Source organism: Podarcis gaigeae, assembly GCF_964106915.1.
Source record: "Podarcis gaigeae genome assembly, chromosome: 8".
NCBI lineage: Eukaryota > Metazoa > Chordata > Lepidosauria > Squamata > Lacertidae > Podarcis > Podarcis gaigeae.
This window is the reverse complement of record NC_139684.1, coordinates 42,569,422-42,594,784: the sequence shown is the minus strand read 5'-3', so window position 1 is coordinate 42,594,784 and position 25,363 is coordinate 42,569,422. Positions and strand designations below refer to the sequence as shown.

General features: G+C 50.8%; 3 protein-coding genes and 1 long non-coding RNA gene across 9 annotated transcripts in view; 2 read left to right on the top strand and 2 right to left on the bottom strand.

Annotated features, from left to right (window-relative positions):
• UTP4 (UTP4 small subunit processome component) overlaps window positions 1–6,086 on the bottom strand; it is a 13,347-nt gene extending 7,261 nt beyond the window's left edge. Inside the window, exons 1-9 of the mRNA XM_083752146.1 lie at window positions 5,818–6,086; window positions 5,004–5,195; window positions 4,178–4,262; window positions 3,548–3,637; window positions 2,520–2,734; window positions 1,620–1,791; window positions 605–696; window positions 333–429; window positions 43–107 (exon numbers count right to left, since the gene is read on the bottom strand). Coding sequence (XP_083608272.1) covers window positions 43–107; window positions 333–429; window positions 605–696; window positions 1,620–1,791; window positions 2,520–2,734; window positions 3,548–3,637; window positions 4,178–4,262; window positions 5,004–5,195; window positions 5,818–5,979 — 1,170 coding nt within the window. The 5' untranslated portion in view covers window positions 5,980–6,086. The remainder of the gene's footprint in view (window positions 1–42; window positions 108–332; window positions 430–604; window positions 697–1,619; window positions 1,792–2,519; window positions 2,735–3,547; window positions 3,638–4,177; window positions 4,263–5,003; window positions 5,196–5,817) is intronic.
• The window catches only part of LOC310850607, a 168,967-nt gene that overhangs the window by 94,395 nt on the left and 49,209 nt on the right, over window positions 1–25,363 (top strand). The window lies entirely within an intron of this gene.
• On the top strand, window positions 6,083–8,353 carry CHTF8 (chromosome transmission fidelity factor 8). 2 transcript variants are annotated; one of them, XM_083752163.1, is made up of 4 exons: window positions 6,083–6,155; window positions 6,617–6,654; window positions 6,757–6,874; window positions 6,994–8,353. In XM_083752163.1, exons 2-4 carry the CDS (start codon window positions 6,632–6,634, stop codon window positions 7,204–7,206), a joined length of 354 nt encoding a protein of 117 aa, XP_083608289.1. In that variant the 5' UTR covers window positions 6,083–6,155; window positions 6,617–6,631; the 3' UTR covers window positions 7,207–8,353. The 2 variants fall into 2 exon arrangements, with proteins under 2 accessions (XP_083608289.1, XP_083608290.1); XM_083752164.1 differs by lacking the exon at window positions 6,083–6,155 and adding an exon at window positions 6,227–6,483.
• Window positions 8,242–25,363, bottom strand: HAS3 (hyaluronan synthase 3). 5 transcript variants are annotated; one of them, XM_083752149.1, is made up of 4 exons: window positions 23,621–24,276; window positions 16,090–16,710; window positions 13,612–13,713; window positions 8,242–13,272 (listed from the first exon to the last, which is right to left on the bottom strand). In XM_083752149.1, the coding sequence occupies exons 1-4, from the start codon at window positions 23,768–23,770 to the stop codon at window positions 12,349–12,351; spliced, it is 1,797 nt and encodes a 598-aa protein (XP_083608275.1). In that variant the 5' UTR covers window positions 23,771–24,276; the 3' UTR covers window positions 8,242–12,348. The 5 variants fall into 5 exon arrangements, with proteins under 5 accessions (XP_083608275.1, XP_083608279.1, XP_083608277.1 ...); XM_083752153.1 differs by lacking the exon at window positions 23,621–24,276 and adding an exon at window positions 23,442–23,564 and having other exon boundaries at window positions 10,235–13,272; XM_083752151.1 differs by lacking the exon at window positions 23,621–24,276 and adding an exon at window positions 25,259–25,363 and having other exon boundaries at window positions 12,221–13,272.

The following is a 25,363-nucleotide window of genomic DNA, read 5'->3' as shown; positions in this document are numbered from 1 at the left end:
CATCCACAATCAAGAGGGGACAAGAAATCATGGCTCCCTCACCTTGGCCTTGAGCTGGAGAAGGTGTTCTGGGGGACAGGAAACAGGCAGGACTTCACCATCCTTTCCTGGAACAAGAACCAAGAGCATCTTTACACATCAAGTCTCTCTAGGATGTCCTAATATGTGAGGGGACTGCCAAGCTTCCCAGCAGCCCAAAGCTCTTGCTGCACCTGCTGGAAAGGGCAGCCTGGAGCTCAACACAGGCCCAGGTGACCAAGGGACATGTCTCCTCTAGGGGCACCTCAAACACACTAGACCATCAAGGCTCTGAAAGCAACGTTTGCTCTCACCTGCTGTGTTGGTGGCTCCAAGTCGCCAAAGCTCCAGATGTTTTGGGTATTGCAAGAGGAGGAGGCGGGCTATCCGGGCACAGGAGACAAGGCACCTCTGCGAGAGGGAAAAGAAGTGGCAGGTGAGAAGTGGGGTGGGGAGCAGAGTGTGCATGGCTTGCCCCTGCGTCCTTCTAGTGCACAGGACCACTGTAGGAAGGAAGAAGCTATGAGAAGCCATCTGTGAGAAGAGAAGGCATTGCTAGATAGCAGGCGCCAATCCCGCTACTCACGTGAGGGAAGGTGACTCTCTGGAGGGTAGATTCATGAGACTTGGGATCCAAATTCTCCATGAATTGTCGGATCACAAGTTCCCCGTCCAGACCTAAATGAGAAGGGAAAAAGCCAGGGTGGGATAGTGGTTACAAATCCCCACTCGGCCATAAAGATCGCTGGGTGGCCTTCAGTCAGTCACTATCTCTTAGCCTAACCTACCTCAGAGGGTTGTTGTGAGGATTAAATGAGAAGGAGAACCAGATGCACTACCTTGAGCAACTTGGGAGCAAAAACTGGGATATTAAATAAATAAATAAATAAATAAATAAATAAATAAATAAATAAATAAATGGGCAAACCAGGTCAAGATGCAACAGATTACAGCACCTTCTATAGGCAGTATGTGCACACACCAGATCAGACTACTGGTTCTCCTAGACCAGTCGTTTTCAACCTTCTCACACCAAGGGCCTGCTTTTAACCCAAATATGTTTTGGGGACCAATTCCTTAATCATTTGCCATATACAGTCATACCTAGGGATGAATACAATTCAGCTTAAATATTTTCAGGTTGCGCTTCACAGCGACCCGGAAGTAACGGAGCGTGTTACTTCCGGGTTTCACTGCTTGTGCATGGACAGACACTCAAAATGACGTCACGTGCATGCACAGTGAAACGCGACCCGCGCACGCGCATCTTACGTTCGCTTCAGGATGCGAACGGGGCTCCGGAATGGATCCCGTTCGCATCCAGAGGTACCACTGTATTTGCATAGTGGAAGTGCTCATGTTGTGACCCACCTTGGATCAGACAGTGACCCATTAGTTGAAGACCAGTGACTTGGACCAATGTTGTCTACTTTGACTTGGTCTCAGGAGGCAGAGGGAGGCCTTTCCCATCACCTCCTACCTACGTGGTCCTTTTTAAATGGGCATCTGGGGATGGAACCCATGAACTTCTGTATGCAAAGCAGGTACTTTACCACAAAGCAATCAAACACACACACACACACGACTGCAGTGAACTCTACCTCCAGAGATGAATGCTGTTGCAAGATGTGCTACTGTCCGCACATCATGGGTGTGGTGCTTAAAGGGCCTTGTTCGCACCCACTGGAGCTCAGCACTGTCTAGCTTAACCGGTAGCAGCTGGAACTGATATACCATCCCCTCCGAAGTGCCAACCAAAATACTGTCTTCTGCCTGTGGAGAAAGTTGGGCAAGCTAAAGGTTTGCAGGGAGGAAGTATTAATGGCAGAGAACAGGTCGATGCAGAACCTCATGCAATAAAAATAAGTGAACTGACGCACACTGAAGTCACATTACACAGACCATGGGCTGCCATGTTGGCTCAGACCATAGATCCATCAAGCTCAGCCTCCTGGCCACCAGCACTGGTCAGCTGGATGTCCCAGTCAAGCTCAGATTCAGCACAGAACAATATCATTTCCCTGAATGGCCACATATACACACTCAGGCTTTTAGAGGCTCTGGATAACACACAAAGTGCTTTTATCTGCCACAAAGTCTTGATTTAAATGAATTTCTGATAGCTGGCATCATATTATCACAGGGCCAAGAGTTCAAGAGCAACCTACGCCAACCTGGGACCATCCAGATCTGGTGGACTACGGCTCCCATCAGTGCCACAGTTGGCAAAGGCTGCATGGGAATAAGCTGCACTCCAATGAGGACTCTGCTCACACAATCCCCTAAGATAGCTGTCTATCTTCCCCCTTAGGAGTAAGAAAGTTTGCCTTGGGTTGCAACTTTCCAAATCTTGGACTGTTGTTATTCTGCAGTTCAATTTCACACTCCCCCTGTCCTGCCACATAAGTGACTCCTGCTTTCCTTTCTGCTTGTCAAACTCAAGCAAACGCTGCAACCCTCCCCCGCCCCCAGTGCTGCTCTGGCTTTAACATGCAACTTACCTCAGACCCAGCCAGGCAAAGCACGGCTGACTTGCTGACAGGGTGGCTCCACAGCAGCGTCCCCATCTCCGAGTCCCAGAACTGCACCTTCCCAGCAGAGTCCGCGCTGACAATTGTGCCATCCGAAAGGAAGAGTATGTCCCACACCACCACAGGCAACCGCTTGCGGGACCCTTTGAAGCACCGGTCCACGAGGATCCGCTGGACAGCATGGCCTGCAAAGGAGGCACCAGGCTCGCTCAGGGTCTGCTTAGCCTCAGCTGCCAACAGTCACCCCAAACCAACCAGGCCTTTACAAGGCCTTGAGGAAAGCCCCTTTGCTCAAATGCTTACAGGGCGCTATGGGGAGGGTCACCAACATGGCACCAGTGGGTGCACCTCTGCCTACCCAGGGTTCCTCCTCCTGCTGAAATGAGGACTGAAAGAAGCACCCTGTTGTAGCCAACAGAAGAGGTGTGAGGAAACTCTGGCCCTCCAGATGTTGCTGAAGTATAACTCCCATCACCCCCGGCAACTGGCCATGCTAGCTGGGGCTGATGGGAGTTGTAGCTCAGCCACATCTGGGAGACTAAAGGTTCCCCACACCTGCAACAGAATATGCTACAGCATGTATATGATGCCTGCAAGAGTTTCTGCAGTATGTAAATATGCCCACAGGCCACAGAAGGCTGGCAAACCCAGCTCTCCAGGCAGAGCAGAGGCTCTTTCCCATAATGTGCCATCAAAGTGGAGGTGCCAGGAATTGAACCTAACATCTTTAGATTGCAAAACATGTGCTCTGTCACTGAATTATGGGTCCCTCTCTAATGGAAGGGAGTTCACCAGCTTTGGGCAAGCCAGCCCTCTCCTTGCCATTGAACCTGGGTGTATGGAAGGGACACAGTCAAGAGGGTGCAGTCCTTGATTCTTAATGGCCACCACAGACCAAAATCATGAAGGTGAAGCTTGTTTGGATGAGCTAATGACACATACACACACACACCATATTCCTGGCCCCAGCATAAAACATGCCTAACTCCAGAACTCACCTGATTTGACATCAAAGACACGGATGATGTTAGTGGAGCCAGCTACGATCTTGGTCCCTGATGGATGCCAGGAAAGGGACATGGTGCGTCCTATAAGGTAAGGTGGGGCAGAAGAGGAGAGTCTCAGATATAAGACGTACCAAGACTCAAACTCATTTCCTCTGCAAGCAACAAGAAATCAGGCTCCCTACCCCTCCTGCAAGGGACGCGGGTGGCGCTGTGGGTTAAACCACAGAGCCTACGGCTTGCCGATCAAAAGGTTGGTGGTTCGAATCCCTGCAACGGGGTGAGCTCCCGTTGCTCAGCCCTTGCTCCTGGCAACCTAGCAGTTCAAAAGCACGTAAAAGTGCAAGTAGATAAATAGGTACTGCTCTGGTGGGAAGGTAAACAGCATTTCCGTGTGCTGCTCTGGTTCGCCAGAAGCGGCTTAGTCCTGCTGGCCACATGACCCGGAAGCTGTACGCTGGCTCCCTCGGCCAATAAAGTGAGATGAGCGCCGCAACTCCAGAGTCGGCCACAACTGGACCTAATGGTCAGGGGTCCCTTTACCTTTACCCCTCCTGCACATGGACTCAGAGCTCATCCTGTTGGTCATCATGACCCCCACATGCACCCCCACCCACAACCAACCTTTCTGTCGGTCCAGCTGCCTCTCAAACTCGATTCTATCTGGTAAGATGTTGAAGAGCTTAATGGATCCATCATCACAACCAAGCTGTAAGAACAAGAGAGAGGGTCAGTAGCCTGTTCAGAGTCCTGTCTGGTAGACAGCCAAGAGTCGAGGGCTTTGCCCAATAATTTGAGCTCTGACTGACCGAACTACACAAGATTATCAATGACACAAACACAGAAACAGATGCCAAGCTGGTGCTGTAAAAGTACCTTCTCACAAGGAAAAAATTTAAGCCTCAGGAAGCAGGACACTGAGTGAAGAAGAGAATGAAATGCAGAAAATTGAAGAGCTGGAGGGAGCTTTATAAGCTGTTTAATCCAAACCCCCGATTGATGTTGGAAATCCAGAGAGCAGGAGCATCCCCTAGAGAGAGATGGCTGTCTAGTTGGAAGACACCCGAGACAAGGGAGTGCCCACCCCCGCAGATAACTGATCCAACTGTCAAACTGCACTATCAATAAGCTTCTCCTAATGTGCATGTGAAATAAACCCTCCTGGTCAAAGTGTATACAGCAAAATTACTAGTTATTACAGATATCAAATGATGTATAGTAAAGTGCATTGCTTAGATTGGTGACCATAAGTAAAAGGTATTTTGTATTAATAACAATTAGAATTTATAGGAATTTATAGGAAAGGGAGGCTACTTACCTGAATCTACACCCCTTATTGTTCTAAATCATCAAGTGCTATTCCCTCCTCTAAGGGATGTTCTCTTGCTAGCACAAGACTTCATTACCACATTTTCAAGCTGCCCCTCTCTGGGATACTAGGGGCACCTACCGCCAATTGAGTCCCAGTTGGATCAGTCACCATGCTCCAGATAGGACCTCCAAAAGCATCCAACGAATATTTGACATTCAGCTTCTCCAAGTTGTATTCAACAATTTCGCCACTGAGACCTGCACCAAAGAGCCGGTCTCCTGCTGCCCAGCAGAGCGCCTCTGGGATCCTCGTATCGTGGCCAGCAATGACCTGGAGAGATAAGTCATAGGTAAGGGGAAGGTGCAGGACCCCTAAACCAAGAAGCAATCCTGAACAGTTTTCTGGTTTAAGGAAAGGTGTTTCTTGTAGGCTCTGGGTGTCAATGGCCTCCTTTTAACACACATACACAAAGTTTAGCTGGGAGGAATCACACACACGATGAACCTGTGCTGGGCTCAGACTGGAGAACTTTGCAGCCAGAAACCCCAAACACTGACTGATATACCTCCTGATTACAGAAGTAAAGTACAGAGAGGCTTGGTGAGTCAGTGTGCCACCCAGCCTCGTGCCCCAAAGAATGCCCAGCAAGTAGCTGTTTAGCCAGGGCATCCCCCAGGGAAGCAATTCTTTGGGGCTCCAATTCCCAGCCTCAGCGGAGCCAAAGGGCTCTCTGCCACTGTGAGCTCAGCTGTGCCTGGATAAGCTAATATTACTTCACGGAGGAAAGAACTAGCTTGTGGAACTCAAGGCCACAAGATCTGGGGTCAGACAATGGCTAAGATGCCATTAAAACCTCACAGAGGTGGAGACCTGTCAAATGGGTGCCAGGTGGAGCCCTCAAGTGCACGGGCAGTCTACCCCTGAATGCCAACCACTGGGGAGCCAGAGTCACCTTCTCCTGGAACATGTTGGCCTGCAGGTCGTAGATCTCGAGGGAGCCGTCGAGGCGGCCCACGGCCAGGCGGTGGTGAGAAGGGCGGGACGCAGCCACGCACCGGATCCCGGACGGCACAAAGGCGAAGAGCCGTGCGCGGTGCACCTCGAACTCGACCATGGCAGGCAGGGAATAGCACCGGTCGAGCGTCCGGAGAGCGCGGAGACAGAGCGAAGCGAGCCCGGTTTCCACGTGCGCGCCGCCCCTCTAAGCCCGGAAGCGGAAGTCATCTAGGGGCGAGGGGAGGGACTTCCGGGGCTTCGGCGAGGCGGGAGGTTCGGGAGATTCTGAGTGAGGTGCGTGGCGGAGCTGGGGGGGAAGAGAAAAAGAAAAGCGCCGAGCGCGCTCTTGAGCGCGTGCAGAGTGCCGCTCCAACAGAGACGCCGGGGCGCGGAGTTTCTGGATCCCCTGGCGTCCAGGGATGAGAGTGACTCTGAGCGCCTGCAGAGTTCCTGTCCTTGGAACAAGCACAGGGAAGCGGCTCGCCCTATTTGCTGGATGCTGCGGCTGCGTCAGTTTGCTCGCCTGAGGGTACCGGACTGGCCACCGCCCTCGGCATCGCAGGGCCAGGAAGAGGGGAGCCCGCGGGCGGGTCTTCGTAGGAAAGGGGGATCTCCGCCCGAGATTGGCACTGCTGGGGGTGGGGGACTGCCCCTTAGCTGCCTCTGGGCCGGGAGCCCCGCTGGGGTGAACGAGGGAAAATCTGCGTCTTGCCCGTTCTCACCCTGCTTTCAAACCCCTGTTCTCCTTGTTGCAGAGGAACCGTGGGACGATGGTGCAGCTGGTCGTGTCCCGGTGAGTCTGCACTGGCTTCTAGCGGGGATGGTTCGGGAATGATCTCTTTGCTACACCTCGTGACCTATAACAGCTCTTCCCTTCCTCGTCTTTTCCTTGCAGGGATGGGGTTGGAGGTCTGGCGGAGTGGGTGCTGATGGAGCTCCAAGGAGAGCTGGAATCGCGATCTGGGGCTGGCCTGGCAGGGAGGCTCTTGGGGGACCTACATTACACCAAAGAGGTGAGAAACTAGCCAGGTGCTTGCGGATGTGAGGGGAGTTCTTGGTTGAGACTGGCTTCCTTCCATACCACTCTCTCTGCAAGGCTTGAGTGCCCCCACTGTCTAATCTCTCTCTCTAGGGAGTCCCTGTGCTCATTGTGGGGCACCACATCCTGTATGGTAAAGTTGTGCGGCTAGAGAAGCCCTTTGCCGTCCTGACCAAGCAAGCGGTGGCTGGAGGCGAGGCGAGCTTGGGACCAGGCCACTACTCAGTCACCGCCCTCATAAAGAAGAAGCTGCTCTTCAAAACCCGCCCCAAGCCCATCATCACCAATGTGGCCAAGAAAGCCTGAGGATGCTGCAGCCCACCTCCAAGCACACTGGTGCCTCGTTCGCATGGAGGAAGGTCTGCCTACTTCCTTGCAGAGTGCCGGGGACTGTGCCGAAAGGGACAAATCCTGTCCACTTAGCCAGCTTGTTGGAACTCAGTGCTTTCCGTTCCAGGTTATGCAATCTGTTGTGTGAACCCAGCCCTTGGGAGAACTGCCTTATCTCAGATGCCAGTCTCTGTGGGACTAAAGCCAGTGTCTGGGACAATCCAGCACCCATGCCCAGTGTGTTCAAATAGCCAGTGCTTTCCCCAAGAGCAGCTCAGCTGTGGGATTCAACCCGGTGTCTTTGCTAAAGTGCTGAGCCCCTTGCCCCAAAATCCAGAGACCAGTGAACAAATAAAAGTTATTGGGGCACCTGAGTAATATTAGCCAGATCTTCACCCCAGGGATGGAGGACTCTGCTCTTGGTTTCTGCTTAGATCCTTTTTCAAGGGCTGGTGACCTCTGCAAACCTGATGTCTTCTGGACTAACACTCCCACCAGTTCCAGTCAGCATGGATGACTCTCTAGTGTTATCTCGTGCAGAAACTCAAGCCCCGTTATGGTCCCTTCTGGTCACTTAGTTCTCCCTGGGTTCTTGATTCCATTCTTCAAGGAGCTCAGCACTCTTGGAGAACATAGCATTGCGCTTTTTGCCTCTTGGGTTCCCTGGGTGGGGAGCTCAGCTGTTGCTAAAGTGCCTTTTGAGAAATGGGCTTCTCTTTTTCAGACACTAGGAGATGATTAGGTTCTGGTCTGCCTTTATTTTTTGTCTCTAGGACATTTTGGGGGAGGGGGTGACTATTGAATTCCAGTTCTTTGGGGAGGTCTTGTTGGCAAATAGGAAATCAGAATGGCTGAAAGGGAAATCAGGCTGAAATTTCCTGCAGATTTCAGCTAGCTTAGACCTGGTTCTTTGCCCCTGCCAGTGTCTTCCTCCCACCCCACTCAGATTGTGTGCTCGTTGGTGAAGGGAGGGGATGGGCAGAAAACGTCCCAAATATACTCTAGACCATCTTGTTTGCAAGGTATTTTTTATTGTAACAAATGCATCATAGTAAAAAAAAAACACACAACCTTTATAAAAAATATGAAAATGCAGGTAAAAAATAAATAAGTTTACAAATAACTTTAAGCAATCAACTAGTGTTTGTTACCAAAGAGTACAAAAAATTCTACAAATTTCATTTTAAATAAGAGAAACCCAAACGGAGTAACATAGAAAAGGGGATGCAGCCCAGAACAGGGAAGTGAGGGGGAGCAAAGCCTGGCATCCTACCCACCCATCCCTCCACTCTCATGCCTGGGACCAGCGCAGGCCGCAGAGAACAGCACGGGCAGAAAGCAGCATTTCCAGACATTCGCAATTAGGAAGGATGCACAGCTGGAAAGAGGAACTTGAGGAAGCTCTCCATCTTTTGCCACAGTGTTTCTTGGGAGCAGCCTTTAAAGGCTGTCAGATACTCATGCACTCTCAACACTGATCAGCCCTGTCCATACAACAGTTTGATTTGGCAGCTCTTTGCTGGGAGGCATCTGCCTTAGGCAGGTTACAGAGCAAGCAGTTACTGTTTCACATGGCTCCCCCCAACAGGGCAGCCTTTTAAAAGGCAGGCTCTAGTGTGGGCTGCAAGCTCTCCTAGCCTGCAAAGCAGCCATTCTTTCTTGCCAGGGAGTACCATACACTCCCCCAGCCACCCAAAGAATTGCTTAGAACCATTTTTTTTCAAGCTGGTTGGGGCCCCTGGGAAACAGCTAGGCAAGCAGCCCTTAGGGTGTGAGGTTATGCTGAATCCAGAGCGGGGTGGGAACCAGCCCTTTCTGGTGACAGTAGTGGAAGGAGACATCTATCTCAGCTTTGTTTATGCAGTCAGTCCCCAGCATAGGAAAGTTCTTCACTAGTCTGTGCCTAAATAAAGGGAGCTTGCAGCCCAAGAGCCATTATTGCTTTCTTAGATGGCGGTGCAGACTCCATCTGCCTTCCAGAGATGGCAGGACAGAATCGGCACTGATGCCACTTTAGTCTTTAGTCCTCCCAGCCACTTTAGTCCTCCCAGCCACCTGGGCCCATGGGAGTAGCAAGCTGCCCTTTGCCCACTGCTTCCTTGTCTCTTATTTTTCTTGTTCCTGTCAATTCACATGAAGCAACATGGCAGGAGAGGCAGGAATTTCCAGGTACAACCTCAGATAGCATTCAGGACCTTGTGTGGGATGGGCAGAAAGAAAGCAGCAGAGAGAGAACTTGGAATTGGGGCAGTGGAACCCCTAGCAGCAGCAGCAGCAGCAGGACAAAGTCAGACTCAGCTTACTGCCCTGAGGCAGAAAGGAGTATAGGAAGATGGGCACTGGTAAGGCTCCTGAACAGCACCAATGCCAAAAGATAGATCAGGTGCCCTCTGTACCTAGGAGGTGGCATGGTCATAGCACAGAACATTATTTTGGTACAGAAGTCTCTTGTGGAATCCTGAGAAGTTGCTTGGTTTTGTAAAAAATCAGGTATCTAGCCTCATTGCTGATGGGCAAATTTGTATTTGGAAAAACAAAAATCCAATGCACTAAAAGACTGTGTGCCCACCTCCCTCATACCCCCCCCAAAAAAAAGCATATCTGGAGCAAAAGCATCCAAGTTACTTTTGCATCCCAGGGATTATTCAGCTCCCTTACATAGCAAGGAAAACAAAAGTTGTCGGAGCCTGTCCAGTGTGTGTATGTGTGGCGCGCACACACACACATATATACACAACACCCTCTTTAGTTTGGAGGTGAAAGGTACCGTAATAATAAATATATATCTGCTCTAATCAGAAAGTTTCTTCACTCTGCTCCTTGTCGACCAATTGGATTCAGTGCTTGTGGGGACGGGGAAGTTGTGTGGCCAATGTCAGCCAGTCTCCAGCATACAGGGCCTTCTAGTGCTTCTCTTGAGAAGCAAGAAAGAGCCAACTTTGGAATAGTGCTGCTCTAAGCAAATTCAGCAGCAACCTGTTTTAATTTTTTGCAAGCAAACACATTTTTGTAAATCAAGGTCCACACAAATATGTCTAAACATAAATGTGCCTGCCTTATTTGGCATCTGTTTTATAACTCTGTTGAATTTAGAACCCCCTTTTTTCAAGAAGCAGAGTGGAGGCCAAAGGAACAATACAAGTAAGCTACTAAAGAAGCATTCCTACTCAAAACACCTCCGAGGTGCTTTGCAAATATTGCTTATACATTTGCAGAACTTTTTGTAAAAATACGAATTGTAGAAACTTGGTTTGTTTTCTTTTAGCCATAAAAAGGAGGGAATCTGAGATTTTTCAGACCTCCACATTCTGCACGAATGGAATTGCAGGAAATCTGTGCCTTTGCCTATGCTGGATTTACTACAGCAAGTGCCTAAGCATTTTGTTCCCATGCTGACCTGCTAGCTTAGGAACAGGCAAGGAACAACTGGTGAGCACTTCCATCTCAGCAATGTGAGTTTGGCATAAAAGCTGCCCAGAGCTTGTTGCCAGCTGAAGCTGGGAGCCCCGCTTCCCTTTCAACACAGACACCTTCTTGCCAGAGACTGGAAGGAGTTTTAAGGGCTGGGCAGAGATGCAGATTGTGAATCAAGAAATGGCTTTTAGACTGGGTGGTAATGGCCTCCCAAAAGCAGCACCACTGTCCACAGTTTCTCCCCCTTCTCTGAGTTGGAAGTGTAACGTGGCCATGTTGGCAGAGCACCAGGGGGAGAGGAAGTCTGTAGGAGAAGCACCAGAAAGTTAGGAGGCCCAGGCTAAGCAGAGGCCAAGAGAGAGAGGCTGGTCCAAAGGAAGATCTCCAGACAGGCAGCTCTGTTCACAGCATTAAAGTATTTTAACACACCTACCCAAGCATAACAAAATATGGTCTAGAACACTGGTCTTCAACTGGTGGGTCATGGCGTGCTCTAAGATTGGTCGGGTACTACCACCATGCAAATATTGTGGAAGGTTAAGCAATAGATCTCTACATGCATGCTTTGGTAAAAAGTGGGTCCTGGGACAGAAAAGGTCCAAAAAGGTTGAAGATACCTGGGCTACAGCAGCCTTCTCCAAGCAGATGTTGTTGGACTCCCAGCTCATACCAGCTCCAGCCAGCAATGTCAGGGATGACAGGAGTTGGAGTTCAGTAACTGGTCAGGGAACTGGGAGTCCCTACAGCATCTGTAGGGCCACTTGCATGATCCATAGTCCTGGACTAAAGAGGGAGGTAGCAATAGGTGGTCCACCCTCTAAAACTCCAGAAGGAGCTGAAGACATTTGACCAATCCAGTTTGCAACCTGTTTTATCGAATTCACAATAGCTGTGGCTCATGCTGTATTGGGCCAATCAGGGAGCTTTCAAGTATTTTGTGTTTGTTTAGAAATGGACAGCCTAGTCATGTGATGTATTCTTTGGGCAACAGCATGTTCCCGCTTTGGCCCAAACATGGTTTTTTCTACTGCCAGCCTTTCCTTCTCAGTAAATTTCTCTCCAGTCCTGCAGCTGCAGTGATTACAGGCAGAAGGGAGCCCCTCTTGGAAGGAGCACATGTTCTGCCCTGTCACCCCACCTCCTGTGGGGCCTCCGCCTAGAAAGCAACCCCTTGACGTCAGTGGCTCAAGTCCCACTTGCTTCTCCCATGAACAGAGAATAACCCTCACAAACTCCTTAAAGCTCTTCCAAGGGAAGATAAAAAACCTATTGATGGTCTCTTCGCTGGGCACAGAAGGGCCCCTTCTTTAATAGATCTCTACGAGGAGATTATTATTGCTCCCTGTAAAAACTGCACCCCCAACGTCCCTGCCACATTGGTGCTATTCTGGGGAGAGGCAGTGTCATTTGCATAGAACGACAGGGACACCTGGTGGTGGAAACTTTTCCCAGGAGCTGTTGAGCTTTCTGCAGGGGCAGGATCCGGAAGCCCACTGAGCAGGATCCGTTCTGTGAGGCTCCGGCTTCCTTCCCCATTGATGCACTCCTGAATCTGCCAATTTGCTTCCGGGATGGACATTTCAAAACTGGATCAGGTCCTGAGCAGGGTGGGGGGCCAGCCCTCCTGAAGCCCCACAACTATGTGGGGAAACGCTGCCAGTCCTTTGCCATTATTGCACTCCCCGCCCCCCCCCCTCATCCTCATCACACCTCCGCAAACGCCAAGCTGTACTCCTCCTGGGGCTTGCTGCAGCGCCGGGCCACGATTGCCAGGTAAAGGGCGAGCAGCGCCACCCAGTAGCAGGCATAGAGGATGGCTCCCGAGATGAGGAAGACCAGTTCCGTGTCTGTAAAGAGGTCCTGGTAGTAGGCAGTGTAGGCCAGCCCACCCAACAGCACTGCCACCCAGACGGAGACCGGGATGAGGCCGATGAAGTTGACCACGATGGTCTTGCGGCCGGAGGTGCCCCATCCGGACTTGGTGATGGTGGCGATGGCAAACATCTTGGCCGGCAGGAGGCTGGACATGTACAGCAGGGAGTAGAGGGACATGAAGATCATCTCGACGTTGCCGCGCAGGAAGCAGGCGTAGGTGGCCTTGATGACGCCCACCAGCTGCACCGTCAGAAGGAAGAGGAGGATGTTCCAGACGCGCCCGCGGTAGAAGAGCTGGATGACGGTGGCGATGAGGAAGAAGGGGAAGAAGCCCGTCACCACCGACTCGTAGGTCATCCACAGGTGATGCTTGTGGAACCAGAGGGCGTTGTAGAGCCACTCCCGGAAGTAGGACTTGCTCCAGCGCGTCTGCTGGTTGAGCCAGCGGAGGTACCTGGTGGGCGTCTCAGTCAGGCACTTGGAGCGGGCCGTGTACTTAGTCCGGTAGCCCAGGCTCAGGACCCGGTTGGTGAGGTGGCGGTCATCCCCGAAGCTGCACTTGCTGCCCAGGAATGTCTGGTTGTACCAGTCCTCCAGGAACTGCTGCAGCAGGGCGTTGCGGTACATGCCCAAGGGGCCGCTGATGCACTGGACACAGCCAAAGTAGGACTGGCAGGCCCGCTCCACGTTGAAGGCCATCCAGTAGCGCACACTGCTCAGGAAGGAGATCCACGAGTCGTACTTGTTCAGGATCTGGGGGAAAGAGGCAACACTGCATCATGGGCCCTCCACAACCCTCCCTCCAATGGACAGGTTGGCTCCTGTACCAGTTTTCTTTACCCACAGATGCGTATCAAGCTGACCTGTGGCTGACCCCAATTATTGAGGGACAGAAGGCCTCCTCTTCCAGCTGTTTTGAACTACAAATTCCATGCACCCCATCCAGTAAGCTGCAGGACACTGAGCCTGATGGGAGTTGTAGTTCAAAACAGCTGGAAGAGGACCAACTCTGGGAAGGCTGCCCAAAGGAGCCATCCCCGTGAGCATTATCTGAGCCAGACACTGCATGGCCATGTGCTCTCAGGTCCACACCTGGACATCCCCGCCAACTCCACCGACGCGAGGATCCTCCTCCATGATGCGCAGCATCTCCACTGTGCAGGCTGGATCGAGGACTGTGTCAGAGTCACATACCTGCCAGGGAAAGAAAGATACCTTGTCAGGACACCCTTGTCTGTCCCTTCCCTTAAGGAATGTTCACACAAATGGCAGCTTCTTTTTGACAAATATTACACTGTTTGTATGGGGAGAGAAAGTGTACATATGGACGTTTCCTTCAAGTGGAATGCACGCCCCCACCTCCTTCAGAACAATTGTGCATGTTGCCCTGGGGGACCCTGCTCCACACCTTCCCAGGGAGTAAAGGGCTCTTTTGCAACCAGGGTGGAGGAGAACTGCAACTTTCCTGAAGCTCCAATGAGAGGAGGGCCAGGGGAGGAGAATGAGGAATGCACTCAGATCTCTGTGCCTGTGCATATTGAGTGAGTGTATGTGTATACACACACACACACGCAAGTTAACAAGTTTAACTAATGATAATAATAAGTGTAAGTGAATGATAGAGAAGTGACACAAACTCTCCTGGACACTTCTTCATGTGAACACAGACCGAACGTGGCAGGGAGGTGGATGTCACACCAGGTACAGACGAGAGAGGGAGCCAGTCTCCATTGCCAAACAGGCATTGTAAGGTCCCCAAGCAGGTGAAGGCAGAAGAATCACAGGGCATCTGCACCCAAGAGAATGTACGGTGAAGGGCTTTAGCTTAGTAACAGAGCACCTGCTTTGCATGCAGAAGGTTCAATCCCCAAGGGCATCTCCTGGTCCCCTACCTGAAACCCTGGACATGTATGATAATAGTGAACTAGATGGACCAGGGGTCTTGACTGTATAAGGTAGCGTCCTATATTGAGGGGGCAGCTGATACCTGTTCAGCAGCCATGCAGGCCAGAGAAGGGGGATCAGGCCCAGCTGAAGAATCCTGCATTTTTGGAGGGCAGGGAAGCAGAAAACAGAAGCAAATCCCAAAATGAGAGATACAGTATGGGCATACCCTGCACCTGCCTCCTCTCTTATGCAAGGAGCCCAGAGATGGTCTATTCAGACAGCAGAATGAAATGGAAGAATGGACTGCAACACTTTTCACCTCCAGGTCCTGTTTTGAATGCCTCCATAAGTTAAAACCTCCTGTAAATTTAAAAGCAGAGCACCTAGCAAAGGGCTGAGGTACCACCTCTCTCCTTTGCCTGCCAGTTTTCTGCTTGCAAGGAGGTCCCCCAGAAGGTGCTGAAGGCACATTAGGCCATCATATTGCTGAAGTGATGCAGGTCTGGGGCTGGTCAGCCCTTGGATGAGAGATTGCTTGGGAACCATGCTTGGGTTCCATTATGAAAGAAAGGGGTGTGTATATATGGAATATATCAATATATATCTACCCTCAATAATTACATTCTGCCATCCCTTTCTGTTACACCTGCTGCTCAGAACTACAGTGCATTAGTGGAAGGGAGCAGAGGAGAAGCCTCTGAGTTTACACCAGGGTGAAAGAAGAACTGTTTTCCTGCTGTCAGATTGGAGGCTGAGTTATGAGCTCAGGAGGAACATTGGAAGCTGCCTGGATCCATCTAGCTCAGTGTTGCCTGCACTGATCAGCAGCAGCTTTCCATGGTTTCAGACAGGTCTCTTCCAGCCCTACCTGGAGATACTGGGGATTGAACCTGGGGATTGAATCCACTGCTTTGCAACTCGATTGTGGCCTTTCCTTAAAAAATAAATCAAGATTCCAGTCCTCAAGATTCTATACAAAGGGCTTAAGGAACTGGGGAAGCTGCCTTATACCAAATCAGACCATTTGTCCACCCAGCTCAGTATTGTCCACAGTAGCTTTCCATCCTTCCCAAGCTGGAAATGTCACTGGGGAGTGAACCCAGGACCTTCAGCATGCAAAACAGGTGCTCTACCACTCAGGATCATAGAAAGCTGTCTTATACTGAGTCAAACTATTGGTCCATCTTGCTCAATATTGTCTCAACACTGACTGGCAGCGGCTCTCCAGGATTTCAGGCAGGGGTCTCTCTCCCACCCTCCCTGGAGATGCCAGGGATTGAACTTGGAACCTTGTGCATTCAAGGCGGATGCTCTACCACTGAGCTAAGGAGAAGCAACCAGCTGCTCCAAAGAGGGGCTGATTACATGTTCAGGCCCCAGAGTGTGAAGAAGCAGCTCATTGTAGCCCTGCTTCCCTCAAGCTCACATCACCAATGTATCAGGGTGCAGGGAGACAGAGAGTTGCCATTTAGGGCTGTGTTTACTATGGGGGCCAAGGAGCCCAGACCCAAGTATCTCTCCAAATCATTTTGCATGTAGCTAATACTCCCCCCTCCCATTTTCTGCTTTCTGACAAGTGCCTGGGTCGTGGGATGAGCATGAATGGGAAAACACAGAGAAGGAAGAGCAACAGCAGGCTAGCAAGGGCAAGGAGCAGGGCTCTGCCCCCCCCCCCACACTCACCTGCACGTAGTCGACAGAGTCTCCAAGGGCACAAAAGGCCGTGTACATCACCTCGCGCTTCCCGCCCCACTTCTGCATGATGCAGGTATATGTATTGTGCCGGACGAGGCTCTGGATGTGGCGCATGGCCCTGCGGCGGCCAGCCTCCGACTCGCCCTTCCCCCGGGCGTGGAAGTTGCTCTTCCACACGTAGCAGCCTGTCCGGTCGGAGCCCATCACCTCATTGAAGATGTCCAGCATGTAAACATCGTCCTCCCCGTTGCCGTCCACCACCATGACGACCTTGAGGTTGGGAAAGGAGATGCGCTGGATGGAGCGCAGGCATTTGCGCAGGTAGTCGGGGTCCTCCTGGTAGGCGGCGATGCAGAGGGCCACCGAGGAGCGCAGCTTCAGGGGCCGGCCCTCCAGGCGCATCTGCCGGTGCTCCAGGAAGGCAAAGAGGCTCTGGATGAAGAGGTGGAGGCCCAGGATGGCACCATAGAGCCCAAAGGAGAGGTAGTGCTTCTCGGTGTGGATGAACTGGTAGCCCGTGACGTAGGCAGCAAGGATGCCCCCCAGCACCACCACGGCAAAGAGGCTGGTCCCAAAAACACGCAGGGCTGTGGAGAGCCTCACTGGCATCTGGAGAGGAGGCAGAGAGGCCCGGTTAGACTGTGGCCACAGCAACAGACGCAAGAGCCCTCCCTGACTCCTTAGCGGCGGTGGCGGTGTACCTTCAGAGGGTGTTGGACTCCAAATCCCATCAGCCCCAGTCAGCATGAGCAGTGGTGACCGGAGTTGAAGCATAACAACTTCTGGAGGGGTGCCCCTGCTTTTCAGATCTTATTGCATTACAACTCAGAGCAAGAATAGAGAAAGGCAAGGTGTCCTATACAGAGTGGGGCAATTATTGACCCATCTAGTTCAGCACTGTCAACCCTGACTGGCAGTGGCTCTCCAGGGTTTGAGGCTAGGGGCACTCCCAGGTCCACATGGGGATGAACAGGGGACCTTCTGCATGCAAAGCAGATGCTCTACCACAATGCTGCAGCATTTCTGCATTAGAACTATGACCGACAGTCGGAGGGCACCTGACAGGTTGTGTTTTTACCCAGCCTTTAATCTGGCAGGATCCCAGGGCAGTTTACAATTAGTGCACTAAAAACAGCAATAAAAATAACTGTGGAACAATACTTCAAACAAAAGATGCAAATAGGCAATCAAACAAAACTATAGCACTGTAGGAAACAGACAGTTCTGCTTTCAGCTACTCTGGCTCAGGCATTTTCAGTCCCCCCCCCCCCCCCAGGACTGGATGAAAAGCTGTTGCAGTTGATGGCAGTGGTAGGAGAGCCACATGTTAATACATCTGCCCCCCTCTGATACTCTGGATGCAGCAGGAAGTCTGTGGCCCGCTAGGTCTTCTTTGACTCCAATTCTCATCATCCCTGAGGCCGGGCCACGCTGGGCTGTTGGGAGTTGTAGTCCAGGAACATTTGGAGGGCGCCAGGAGCGCGGGGCTGCAGTAGAGCGCCGCTGGGCCAGGCTGTAGCTGCGCCTTCTTGCCGCGGAACCTCACCAGCAATCGACTCCGAGAACCTCGTGTCCGCAACTGCAAAGCGCGCCTAATCCTGCCCGGCTAGTCAGCGGCCCTGCACTTCCACAGCCTGACCTGCTGTGCGCGCATGAGAGCAAGGAGGGCAAATGCACCCGGGGCGCCTTTGGTGTCCCGGTGGACTCGCAGCCCCATAAGTTGGGGGGGGGGCGTACAGGGCGCAACCCCACAACACCCTCTTTCCCCCATGCCGCTAAGTCCCCGCGGAAGCCCCCTTATTCTTCCTCACCATGCATGCCTGGTCTTGGGGAAAGAGAGAGAAATGGTTCATTTGCATCGCCCAGTCTCCGTAGGAGCGGAAACCAGGCCGGCGGGAGCGGGCAGACCCGGCACAGAGATGGGCTCTTCGCAGCGGGCGGGTAGGATTTTTTTTTGGGGGGGGGCGCCTCTTCGGACAAAGGCAGAGAGGGCGGTGATGGTGGCCCCGAACCGAGCCTCGCAGGACGCAAGCCCTGTGGGAGAGGCTGAGGCTCCCCGGAGCCCAGCTCAGCCCGTCCCGAAGCGGGAAAGCAGATGAGAAAGCCTTGTCCCTGTCCAGGGCCAGCCTGAAAGGCTGAGACCTTGGTCCAGAGAACAGTGTCCTCCTCCCCTCCCCAGGTTTGGCTTTGGAGCGAAAGCGAGCCCACCGCGGAGCATGTGCAGAGCGCTTCCCCACTCCACCAGCCCGAACCAGCACATGCGGCTCCTGCGCCTCGGGGAATCGGGTGTGGCACGTGTCTTTGCCAAGGGCTGGACGGCCATCGCCCTCCCGCACCCCTGCCAGGGACCTCGGACTCACCGTGCCGCGGCTTCCCCCCGGCCGCTCCCGCCTGCTCAGCTTGGCGCGGCGCTTTTGATGAGGAGGGAGGCGCCCAGCCCAACCCCATCCTCGACGGGGCGGGGGAGGAGCGCGCAAGGGGCAGAAGCAGGCCTGCCCCCCTCCCGAGGTGCCACCCACGCGCCGCCGCCCCGCTCGAGCCCCGACGGAGCCCACGCCTGCCCCACTCAGAGGCTGCACAAGCGGAGTCAGGTCGGGACTGAAAGAAAGGTCGCAAAAGGAAAGGCAGAGTGGGGCTGGGGGCTGGGTAGCCTTCCATGCGAAGCCCCCAACTCTGGTCATGTCACGTCCAATGCCAAGGGTCGGTTGGGAGCCGGCTGGCGGAAGGGGGGGACCGGCTCAAGACGGGGTGTGTGAATGTGAGTGAGTGAATTAAAACACTCGTGAATACATCCCCCAAAAGTCACCTCCAACCGCGCAGGCTGGAAGTTGCTAGCCATACATCTGGAGAGATACGGTACCTCCTTGAAGGGTACACTAACGCAGAAGTTACTCCCCACCCCTAGCTCGCATGGTGCTTGTGCCCAGCATGTGGAGGTTCATTGCAGCCTAAAGACCAAAGCGGGGTGGAATCCTGTCCCTTTCGTCGTAGGACACTGCCAAGCCACCCTCTTTCTTTCTCAGCCTTCAACAGCCCTGTGCCCTCCAGGAGCTTTGAACTCCAAGACATCTGGAGGGCAGCAGCCAGGCGAAGGCAACAGTGAGGAGGATTGAAAGGTTCCTCCACATGCAGACTGATGGAGGCTCAGGTTCTTGCACACACACTTATTTTCCATGCAGGGACCTGAATAAAAGATGAGATTTCCACTGAGGCAACTCAGCTGCCCTTGCTGGTGGCCCCTGGCATCAGAGAAGCAGCACAGCAAGTCTGAGGACCAGGGAGAGGGGGGAAAGCCTCAAAACCAGAATCATGGGGTACCCTAAAGATTTATTCCGGCAATAGCCTTCCTGGCCTGAAATCCACTGCATCGGATTAGGTCCCAATAATTAGAAGCATCCTTTGTACATTGGATGAAACAGTCCACAAGAGCTCCTGCCATCCTAAATCTGTTAGCCTTTAAGGTGCCACAAAAGTCTCTTGTCAGTTTTGTTGCTCTCCCGAAGGAGCTGCAACAAAGAACTCCCATCACAGCGTACCCAGTCTTTTTTCTGCCAGTCAGTATTAGGGACTGCAACGTTTCATTGATTAATCAATTAAAAAAGCTTTTAATTCACTATGAAGCTGCCCTCAATAAATCAGGAAGCATTTATATTTATTTCAATATATATAATTTCCAATGCAAAGATTTGTAACAAGTGCAAGTGGCTAAGCACAATATTATAAGGTACATTCTCCCTTCTTCCTAACAGATGAAATGAATTTTCCTAGAGAAGATCTGCTGTGAAACATGTACATCCATTGTCTAAAAACAAAGTAAGCCATTTGCTTCAAAATTATTGTTTTTTACTTATGCAAATTTAACCAACTAAATCCAAACAAGAAATCAACAAACAGTCCTACTCATTATACAAATGAGAATCACCTTTTTATCTGCTCTTTTTTCAGTGTCTCTGGCTGAGTAGAGTCAGAACATCTAAAAATATTAAGAAGAAGACCTAAGAACTCCCCTACCTTTATCACAAATATATTTTTCTACAGCCTCTTGACAAAGGATAGAGTTAGCAAAGATGTAATGAAAAACACCAGCTTAGCTTAGGCTGTGTACACACTTCCATTTGCTGTGCATCCAATGCACTCCCACCCTGCTGATGTGGGAAGTGGTATATACACCAAGTTAGCCACAATCCATATCTATCCTGTTGTTTCTTAGGAAATACTGCATTCTGATGCATTTCCCCCCAAACCACCTTCGATCCACATTGAGAAAAATAACAGCCTGGCTGCATTTCAAGTTGGTGATGTATACACAACCTTAGATGGCTTTAAAAGTGGGGAGATTAAGGGTACTGGGAGTAGCTAAAGGGAAGGATAAAGAGGGTGATGCTGTCAGTGGCTGCTAGCCAGGATGCCAGTATGCTACCTGCAGTATCAGAAGCAGGAGTTGAGGAACATGCGCTAAGAGGTCCCCATATCCTACTCGTGAGCTTCCCACTGAAGCATCTGTTTGGCCACTGTGGAAAATGAGATGCTCAGATAGATGGGTGTTCTAAAGCATTTTTAGTTTTGGGTGATATCTATGATCATTTTGTTCTTGTGTGAGTTACAGTGAAGCCACTTATAGTAGAGAGAGAGAGCGCTGGGTATGGCCTGCCAAACTTGATTGTGCACACAATCCTCAATGAGGATAATAACTTTATCAAGAGTCTTTGTAGGCAAGAGCACAGATGAGAACTAAGGAATCACACACAAGTCTGTTTCTTAAGAGAATCTTGTTGTCACTTGCCTGTCACCTCAACGCACACGCACACGCACACACACAAATCTCACACCTCCTTGCCTTCAGATGCATGTGAAATATAATACCCTTCTTTTTTGTTAAGTTAAACTTAGCAAAAAGGGTTGGGTGTTTGCAGAGATTTCCAAGGAAATTACAATAATTAGAACATCAGTAACACTACAGTGGAAGGATTCTGTAGAAAAGAGAATTCCAAAATCCAATCAAGCAATGAAGTACTTTATTAGAATTCTGGATTTTTCCTAACAGCAAATAACCCTTTTACCCCAGGAAAGGCTAATCTGTTCCCCCGCTCCCAATATTGTTAGATTCCAATTCCAAACAGCCCCAGAAAACATGGCTAATAATCAGGGATGATGGGAGTCCAGTAACATCTGGAAGTCACAGAATAGCCACTTTGCCTAGTTTAGCTGCTGCATTAACTAACGCAGAATGGACTCCCCAAGGTGTGTCCAAGTTAAAGAGTTGGCTTAAGTGCACTCTTCATTAGCAATACCGTTGAGTGATCTTAAATCTTCTTCCCCTTGAGTTATTGTTCATGATACCCAAACATTCACTTCATAGCCAATTGTTACTATTCAGATCATTCCTCTGCTGCTAATTTTAGCAACTTAATTTAGCCTTGTAAACAGCCACTATCCTGGCCACCGGTGGCAAGTGAATTACCTCCAGGCAAGGAATCTTTTGCAAACTGGATTTTCTCTCCCTCTTTCAGGTCAGGCTATCACATGTATATTTGGGAAGTCGATCTGCTGAACATACGTAATGGACCAGCACAGCCTTTGCTAGCCTGGAGTCCTTCTGATGCTTTGAACTACAACTTCCCATTGGCCTTAGCCAGCACCCCTGAATGATGCTGAGGTTGATGGAGTTGTAGTACAAAACATATAAAGGGCCCAGGTTGGCGAGGGCTGCTTTAACTGATAATGTAAACGAAATGAGTACAACTGGCTACAAAATCACCTGCATTTAGAAACCGATTGGCAACTGTGGTAGACAGTGGAGGTAAAATAATCAGTTCTGTATCATGGGATCCAACCCACCTCAGGTGGGTGCAGTGCTCAAATTAGAGGGGGTCTGTAGTGGCCATGACTCCCTTTCCTTGAGTGATGTCTCACCCAGCTAGTCTCTTTAGAAGACTCTTCAAAGAGGCAAGGGTGCAGGGAAGATTTGGTAAAAATTATGGGGAAGCAGGAGAGCGAGATTATGGATTTCATTCAGCTCTCCTCTCATCTTTCCCCAAATAACTGAAATACTGTGTGGGTGGGTAGCATTCACTTTGATCCCTGACAGGTGCACCTGAGTCCTGCATCCATTATTTTCTGACAACAAACAAAAAGGTTTATTTGGTCCTGAACTGAAGAGGGAAGGAAAGTCATAGAGATGCACTATTTTGCCAGGGCCTCTTCAAAAACATGTAAAAACTGAGAGAGATGAAAGTGTGTGTGTTTATTCCTAGAAGAAATTTGCCCAGAGAATTCTGTAGTCAGCAAATGGCCGGTGGCCCAGGTACCTTTGTAATTTCCTTGAACTCAAAAATCTAGTTGTCAAGATAAACTGGCATGTAAGACTTTAGGACAGAGCTTTTCAGGTTGTTCACTTTTTAGACATGCTTTATTTCGTGACACAGTAATTCACTTTTAATAGCAAACTGGAGGTTAAACTAACCCCTTTCCCAGCCCCAGGAGGAGCGCGGGGAGTGTTTGCACGACACACCTACACATTGCAGCTGACACACTAACATGTTGCAACACACAGTTTGGAAAGCTCTGCTTTAGGATTTCTGCATATACTATACCACAAGCCTATCAATTGCAGAACTTAAGAGTTGACCTGCCTGCTTAGTACCCTCACGGCTTCTCCGCATCCACACACACATCCACATGCCAGAGATTAGCTCAACATTAATGACCCTGTTATTCTTACAAAAACTACTATAAAACAACTAACAACCCTTACTTGGTGCATATTTAAGGAACTACCATGACTTATGAGTCCATTAATCCCTTGCTTAAATCATGGAGCTGGAAAAATAACAAAAGACCCCCTAACTGCATCAGATAACCCCCCTCCATTCATCTTCATATTCACATATATGCACACACTGCAGAATCTGGACTCTGCAACTCTGATCACTAGAGGGACATATACAAGTCAGGGAGATGCTGGCAAATTCCAGGGGGCTCAAATCAAGGCACACACTTCATGGGAAAGTACAGACCTGATCCCCTACTTCCAAAGTCACTAGGCAACCTGAGCTTGGGATCACAGGTTCCTAGCCCTGAATACAGAGATCCCTGAAGCCATAGGCAGGAGCAAAATCCTAGCCACCATGTCATTAAAAAGAGCATGAATGGATCACAACTCTACACCACCCAACATGCTGTGCCTGCCTTGACTGTCTCTAATGCTTCAGAAAGGTGGGTCTATTAGGGGACCTCTGAATCTTACACAAGGGAAAGGATTCCACCACAACTATCCCCAGTTCCCTGGTTCACTCTATGATAGGCCCAACTGAAGCACCAGAACAGAAAATTTAGGATACCTTGAGCAATTTTCTCCACCTCTGCTTTGACCTCCGTCTGGCTTTTGGTTTCTCAACAGGCCCAGGAAGGTTTTTCAACTCTGGTGGTTTATGGTCTCCTAACCCCTTCCTAAAATACCCCCCCCCCCCAAGTCCAGGCACACACAAAAAAGAAAGTAAAATAGGTTTTAAAAGCTCACAGTTAGGAAATGGCTGGCCTGGCTTCTAAAGCTCTTGGTGTAAAATGCCAGAGAGGTGGAAGCTCCCTGGTCTGGTCCTGCCCCAGAAAGCCTGTCTCTGGGAGGGGAACATGAGGCAAGGGGTGGGCACTGCCAGGGGCTGAGGAACATCAGATGGGAGGGGGCAAACTGCAGGGCTTTCAGGAGAGAGGCCAGAGCTGAGCCTTGCCTCGCTCTCAGAAATCTCTTTAGACCCCACAGCTGTGCCCACAAGCAAAAGCAAACACAGGGCAAGTCCCATGACTCCCCCCCCCAAAGAATCCTGGGAGTGATTTTTAAGTTTCGCAAGGGTGCTTCTCAAGAGGCCTCCAAATCTCTTTGCAGCACAAAACCCTCTTGGACCTTCAGCTTCCTTGGGCGAGGCTGGTTGGAAAAGTAGGCCTGTCCTTCATTTCCTTTCCCTTGCCAAGCCTCACAAGCATCCCTTTCAATACCTTCCACCGTCCAAAGCAAGTGTTATTTTAAAATAGGGGGCCTTTGAGAGGCTGACAGTTTGAGGAGCTACTTTTCCTCCGGGGCCTTCCTGATCCCCCCTCTCCCCAGTGCTCATCTAGGCCTTTCCTTCACCCTCCACACAGTCTCAGTGAACTTGTCTAAACAGCGAGCCATTTAGGTTCAAAAGCAACAAAAGTTAGAAAAGGCCTTCTGATCCCAAAAGTTACAAATAATGCCCATAAGCCTTCTTTAGGCCTTCTGGTTTACTGTGGAGCCGCAACACGCAACTAGGTTGCTCAGAAGCACCCAGTTGATGCTATCCCACCCGAACAGACACAACTGTTCCAGAGGCACCCTGCAACCCACTAGCCAGTCAGTTAGTGAAATGATTTACGTGTTGTTAAAAACAGCGCAAGATGCTTACAATTGTTATGCTGCTTTCCCTTACAGCCACCCCACAAGATCACTGTGATGCCCATTTTACAGATGAACAAGCAAGTCCCACCAGACGACAGTTTGCCCAAGGCCACGCAATGAGCCCATCGAAGAGCCAGGCATCCAGATCCATTTCTTCCCTGCCTGCTCACCGCCTCCCACTTGTCATTCAGAGACAGTCTCGAAAAGAGGACCACACTTTATGCAAAAGGATTAATACAAGCTCACTTGCACCTTTTCAGGAACTGAAGGCAGTGCCTGGGGCTGAGTTTCAGTGTGTGCCACCCTGGATCCAGCGGAGGCACTCAGAGAGCACCCAAAGGGTCAAGCGCACAATGGCCAGGAGCGATACTGCGAAAGGGGTCCCTTTGGGGGACACCCTCAGCAGAAATGACACTTATAAGAGGGTCCCTTTTGGCATGCCGCAGCTGCAAGGCACACCCCCTTGGCCCCCTCCCACGAGTTGCCGGGGTCCAGTATCTAAAGGACAATGAGGGAGCAGAGAAAGGACTGCTGTGAGCTTAAGGTTTCCTCTCCTCTTTGCTAGACCAGCTGCAGCAGGAATTGCCCCATGGCAAACCACAGGTGCCTGGCTGAGGCTGGAGCAGGGACAAGAGTGCCCGTTGGGGACCACAGGCAAGATGCACACCCTCCGCCCAGGACCGTATCAGCAGGTGCTGCCTTTCAAACCCACTCCATTGTGGAACCGCCAGCATTGCAACATCTTACCTTTCGATGCAAAGGCAGCTCCCAGGCACGGCTTCTCGCTCAGGGTTCTGTGCCTCTTCGGGAGAAGGGGGGGAAAAACCCTGCTTTTCCAAGGTAGAGAAGCAG

Coding starts and splice junctions, on each gene's coding strand:
- CHTF8 (XM_083752164.1), top strand. CDS start 6,358: ATGCTGCGGCTGCGTCAGTTTGCTCGCCTGAGGGTACCGGACTGGCCA. Junction 6,484..6,616: donor AAGGGGGATCTCCGCCCGAG/ATTGGCACTGCT, acceptor TCCTTGTTGCAG/AGGAACCGTGGGACGATGGT. Junction 6,655..6,756: donor GTGCAGCTGGTCGTGTCCCG/GTGAGTCTGCAC, acceptor TTTTCCTTGCAG/GGATGGGGTTGGAGGTCTGG.
- HAS3 (XM_083752149.1), bottom strand. CDS start 23,770: ATGTTCCTCAGCCCCTGGCAGTGCCCACCCCTTGCCTCATGTTCCCCT. Junction 16,711..23,620: donor AGGCCAGCCATTTCCTAACT/GTGAGCTTTTAA, acceptor CCTCCTCTCCAG/ATGCCAGTGAGGCTCTCCAC. Junction 13,273..13,611: donor GAGTTGGCGGGGATGTCCAG/GTGTGGACCTGA, acceptor TCTTTCCCCCAG/ATCCTGAACAAGTACGACTC.